At 44.3% G+C, this 6,000-nt stretch overlaps 1 protein-coding gene across 14 annotated transcripts in view; it reads left to right on the top strand.

Moving 5' to 3' along the window:
- The window catches only part of CDH23 (cadherin related 23), a 521,149-nt gene that overhangs the window by 127,040 nt on the left and 388,109 nt on the right, over positions 1 to 6,000 (top strand). For all 14 annotated transcript variants that reach the window (XM_073353546.1, XM_073353545.1, XM_073353548.1 and 11 more), the window contains one exon: positions 2,667 to 2,809. In XM_073353546.1, coding sequence (XP_073209647.1) covers positions 2,667 to 2,809 — 143 coding nt within the window. The remainder of the gene's footprint in view (positions 1 to 2,666; positions 2,810 to 6,000) is intronic.

The raw sequence follows: 6,000 nt of genomic DNA, 5'->3' as shown, positions 1-6,000 counted from the left end.
GAGTTACATACAGGGTAATACCTGCATATCCCCAGTCCTAGCCTTACTCCCCAGAAATGTGTGGCTTATACTGCTTACTCGCCCCCTGGACAGTACAAACTCATAGATAGTTTGTCATTCCAACACTGGTAATGATTATGCATCAGCCGTGTTTATCAAGTAGAGGTTCCCAACACACTTTAATCAAAACACACATTGGTTAAGATAAAACAATAAGATAAATTTATTAACTATGGAAAGATAGATTTTAAGTGATTACAAGTGATAAGGCATAAAAGTCAGAATTGGTTATAAAAGAAGTAAAAAGATAAACACATGAGCTAGTCCCTAACTTTACCGAGCCTAATAGGTTTAAAAACAAAAAAAGGAGTTTTTCCTCACCAAAAGCTTATAGCTTTCTTTACTAGCTGGAAAATCTTCAGGTCAGGACCACTCCCCCAGTTCAATGATGCTGCTTCTGTCTTTTAAGTGATCCATCTGCCATGAGTACAGATGGAGGGGAAGAGGTGAGGTGGAAATCACTGTCTTTCGTTCCTATATCCCACTCCCTTCTTTGAGGATTACTCTCCACTAGGGTACAGACAAACAGTCTCTGGTGTATGTAAGGGTTGAATCCTTTCTGGGAGGAAATGTAAAGATTTTGTTTATCCGCCCTCCCGGCTGGCAAATGGCCGATTAAACAGGTAATGTCCCTATAGCATCTTGCTGGTGTGCTAGGGTGTCTTTGTCATTGAGAAATTGGTTTGTGGGTATTACACAGAACTATAACATATTTCATTAACAATCATACAGTAAAATCTCATAGCTTTACACACAGTGTTGTTATACACATCTTAACAGGTCAGTGATGTTCAGCAGATTATGAGTTTTCAAATGATATCTCACAAGGTATACTCTGTACAAAATATATCATAACCTTATAAAAGTAGTGAACATGGGGTACAGGGTGTCACAGTAGGATATTATATACTTGATGGATGAGGAGACATGCAGGAAGAGCCTGTGTTCCCAACATCCTATGTATCTAACATCAGCAGGAAGTCAGCTGCAACTCCAGGCAGTTAGACCATTTAAAATCTTAAATATAATACTAAACGTCCACCTTCAATTAATGTACTCAGGAAAGGTCACTTGCAATTACATGCACAAAGAGAGGTGTGAGCGGAGGCTCTGAATACTATGCTAAGCTATTCAAGATGCTGAAAAGGATGGCTTCTGTAAGTGGATAATTGCTGGAAAATGGATAAAAGTAATAAAAATTACAGGTTTGGTGACAACTGATGATGGCTCTGTCCTACCTCCCTTCACACTACTGAGGTACCTGGGGTCTAAATTCTCAAGGAAGATCTGCTCACATTCTGATCATTCCAACAGATGTTTGCATTTATCCCTCTCTAGCCTCCTGTATAAAAACAATGCGCTGTATGCTCATGCCTCAGTGACTAGCGAAGCACCTGAGAAGTGGTTGTGTGTGCACCTCTTGTTTTGTGGTGGTGCTCTTAGTGTGGAATTGTTAACATGTTATCTGTTCTTGTGCTGCTTTCCTTGCAGCCCATGGCAGGGAGGGTGGGAGGGATGGAAGGAGGAGGTGTGTCGGGTGTGGGAGGAATTGTCTCCCTACCACTGAATGTTAGAGATGCTGAGCTGGTCTGAGCTGTGAGTCAGCCTATGTAAGGCTACTGTAAATTAGAATAGCCCCCAAGGCTGCTGTAGTTTTTTGTGGGGACCACTCTATGTGCTCAGCCAGCCCAGAATCTGAGTGGCACAAAAGTGGTTTAAAAACACCTTTGCTGCGTAACCTCCTGGGCTCCACATTCAGTTTCTTGAGTACTAATTCTGTCTCAAGCATAGTGAAAGTTAGTCTGGTATCCCCATAATCCCTAGTGGGTGTCTGTCCACAAAAAGCACCCTGTAACTACAATTTAGTTGTAGCACAAGTACAATTTAGTGTTATTGGCAGTCTCTGCTCAAGGCCCAGAAATGCTGTGAGAGCATGTTGCCAGTGAAGACCGAGAGAGACATTGGCAGATGGGTGAAATGGGGCTCTAAGATTGAAATGAGAGTTGATGCACTGGTAGAACTGTGTGAAGGAAGTATGCATAGTAGCTGTTCAGTTGTCAGAGTCTAGATATTATTATTATTCCTCTCACTTCCATAAGCACTAAAACTCAGTAGCAACAACTTAAACAACATGAAAGTAAAGTGCCTGACAGCTCTGAGGATGGATGTTGTTGGCAGATTTTTACCAAAAAAGATGCATGGATTATCTCTGTTTCTAGTGATTGGCACAGTTGGATGCTGCCACTTTTACTGAACTAATTCGACTTTCCCATATGCAACAATTCCTTCCCTACAAGGGGTGCAGCTTTAGGAAATGTACACTCAGCATGGCAGTAGTAGCTTTGCTGAAGAGAGCAGTAAAGCCATCCTCAATTCCACCCCTGCTACTTAGAGCATGGATTGTTTGTTTGAAAAATTGCAACATACTTAAATATCTTTTGAGGGTAAATTTTTAAAGTGAGCAGAGATGGGGCCATGACACGGACTTTCTAAAGACGAATAATGCCATTTGGCAATAAGAAGTGGATTAGTTCCATGAGTCTGACATTTCCTCCTTTTCTTCCTCTCATCCACTCATCCTTTTTTTCTTGCTTATGTTGTTCTAGGCTCATCAGTGACCCAGTTGCTTGCCCGTGACCTAGACAATGACCATCTTGTGTTTGGTGTGGTCGGGGAGGAGGCCAGCAGGTTCTTTGCAGTGGAAAGCGTGACTGGAGTTGTATGGCTCAGGCAGCCCTTGGACAGAGAGGTAATGTCATTTGCTGCTAGAAGACAAGCTGCTACACCTTGATGTGTTTTTTGTCAGAAATATTCCCTTTCGAAGGCACCTGGTAACCGGAGGGAAAGGGCAAATGGAGAGGACCTTGACCAAATATCAGAATGGAAATTATTGCTCATTTTTCTGTCTGCCTCTTGTATGGGGTGATCAGGAGCCTTCTCAAAGCCGTACCTGTGAAGAGTGAGCTCTCCCTGTGTGGTAATTTTTGAAGTTTAGGCATTCATTTTTTTTTAAATGATCAATTGAAATTTTCCACAGAAAGCCAATGCTGTGTGTGATGAAAATTCATTGAATTGAAAATCCAATTTTCTGTTGGAAAAAGTTTCAGTGCACAATTTTTGTCCAGCCCTAAATGAGCCTTTCCATAGCAAGGTGGGCACACATCCCCTTCTGGTACTCTGAACCCTTGATCCAGACTTCATGGTAGTGTAAGGAGCTATGTTGATACCCAGTTCTGCAAATGTGTGTGTGGACTGGTCTGTGGTTTATATACCAGCATGAGCCAATCAGTGGGCAGTGGGGAGCCACCACTCAGGCCCTGCATTCTGGTACTTTCTGCAGTGCCTAACTTCACAGGGTTCTCCAGCAGAAACCCAGCCTACGCTTTCAATGGTAATGCAGACCTGTCAGTGGCTCAGAATCCACATGGTCCCAGGTTTTAGTCCCGCAGGTTCTTACATCTACCACTTCAAGTCCCCCTTTGGGGTTGTGCTGGTCCAGGCTTGTCTGGGTGAATCCTGTGGAATTTCTCCAGCAGGTCAAGGGCATGGACATAGGAAGCAGGCTCCCAAGTGTGCTCCTTGGGGCCATAGCGACCAGGTAGTGCAGGTGGCCATGCATCCATTGGAAATCGAGGACAGCATGCACTTTGTACTCTTTATTACTCTGGATTTCAGCTGGTGGAGGCAGTGTGTGCTTTGATTAAGGAAGGGCTTCAAAAAGGAAACATAAAAAATTGGGTGTATTTTGAGAGACTGGGGAAGCTATAGTTTAAAGGTAACTGAGTTAATCTGCTGGCATATCAGGAAAGGTTCCAGGAACTGGTAGACCAATTTCCAGAAGGGTCAACTGGTGTGGAGATGTTTGGTGGTGTGCCACACCTTCTGGCCTAATGCAAATGTTGTAGCTTCTTGTCGCTGATGGTCTGCATGCCTCTTGCAAGCCTTCTGTGCCTCTTCTAGATGGTTCCTGAGCTCCTCCTGAATGACGTGGATCTGTTGGACCCATTGGTGGCAGCTGGATTCAGGGAGGCTGCTGGTAGTGTCTGGTGAAAAAGGGGGTGGAACCTCTAATTAGCCAAGAAGGAGCTCCGACCTGTAGAGGCATGGTCAGTGTTATATGAAAACTCTGCATATGGCAGGAGTCTCCAGGTGCTGAGGGGCTTGGTCCAGGGCATCTTGGTATGTGCACAGGAGTGTATTATAAGCTTGGACTTTGGCCTGCATGTGGGGCCATCATTAAAAAGAGGCAACTATGAGGGAAATCTTAAGGTAGCCAAAGTGACCTGCCAATGAAGCAAAAGGGAAAGGCGTAGCACCTTCAGTTGGGGATGTCCCTGGGGGACATATATGTACTTGTTGAAGTATGTTCTCCTGTCCCGCATGGAACAATCCATCTTAGCCCCTAATGGCATAGACTGTGTTCCTTGGGCAAGCAGGGTGGTCTTTTGAGTAAACCGGATGAGGGAGAGTACGTCTTGCTGAATTGTGACTTTGACAAAATTACTCTGTTTGAGGAGGTAGGGAGGTTGAAATGGAGGTTCCCTGTTTTCCAAGTAGTCAGCGTCAGCGATCCCTCAAGGTTGAGGATGATCTCTTTCACAGGTTTTATTTTTCATGGGTCCTTTGGTGACTGAGGCGTCCAGTTCTTGAGCCACAGACTCATTGGCAGACATTGCAGATGGTGTTGGAAAACAGGGTTGGGCCATGATTGCTGCACGACAGTTGTCTTTCCTTTCTTTTCTGGCATTTTTCTGCAACCAGGGGAAGACGATTTTCCTCAAAAGTGGACGTTGCCTTTCTGACAAGTCTTCACCAGGTATCCCTATCCTGGTCTGCTGTCTTCCAGTGCATTGTGTTGATGCCACATCTCTTGATGTTTATCCTGAGGGTGTCTTTAAAGTGTTTCTTTTGGCCTCCCCTTTTCCTTTCTCCTTTGCTAAGTTGGGCATACAGCAATTGATGGCAACCTCTTCAACCTTTCTCGTCTCCGTTCCAGAACGAAAGTAATATCGGCAACAATAACTGAACTCCAGTACACAAATGATTGTGCTGTAGTTGCACATTCAAAGGAGGATCTTCAAACAGCCCTTAATTGCTTCTCTGAAGCTTACAACAGCCTAGGCTAACTCTGAACATAAGCAAAACAAAAGTTCTCCACCAGCTGGTCCCCGGTCAATCATCAGATCCAGCAAGGAAGATCTACATTGACAAAGAAGAACTGGAAAATGTAGAATACTTTGTCTATCTGGGCAGCCATCTCTCACAGAGGGCAGACATAGACGTCGAGATTCAGCACAGAATTCACTATGCCAGCCTAGCCTTTGGCAGACTGTCTTGCTGGGTGTTCAACAGTCACAACATCAGAACACAAACTAGACTTTTAATTTATAAACCAGTGGCAATCCCACTCTCCTCTATGGCTGTGAGACTCAGGTGACTTACAGAAAACACCTGAAAAACCTGCAAGGCCAGCACCAGCACTTTCTTGGGTGGATCCTCAAGATAAAGTGGGAGGATCATTGCATTAATGTCAGTTTCCAAGTAGTATTCCTCCTTTCCTAATAGTGTTAGTTTTCCCATTTCAGTTTCCCAGGCAGTAGGTAGTTGTAAACTTGAATTGAGAGAACATCAAGGCTCATTTTAACTGCCTCTGGTTCAAAGCGTGGGCCTTAGGAAGGTACTCAAGGTACTTGTGCTCTGTAAAAACCTGTACTGGGTGCTGAGTTCCCTCAAAGTGATGACTCCATTCTTCAAATACGGTTTTGATTACAAGCAGCTCCTAGTCCAGTATTTCATAGTCCATCTCTGTGGGGGTGAGTTTTTGAGAGTAGAATGCATAAGAGTACAGAACTGACTGTGGTCCAAATAGCTGTGAGAGTGCTGCCCCAAGGCCTAAGTTGGATGCGTCTGCTTCCGCTGTAAAAGGGCACATTGGGTCAG

Source organism: Lepidochelys kempii, chromosome 7 (genome assembly GCF_965140265.1).
Source record: "Lepidochelys kempii isolate rLepKem1 chromosome 7, rLepKem1.hap2, whole genome shotgun sequence".
Lineage (NCBI taxonomy): Eukaryota > Metazoa > Chordata > Testudines > Cheloniidae > Lepidochelys > Lepidochelys kempii.
This window is presented reverse-complemented; position numbering and strand designations above follow the sequence as displayed.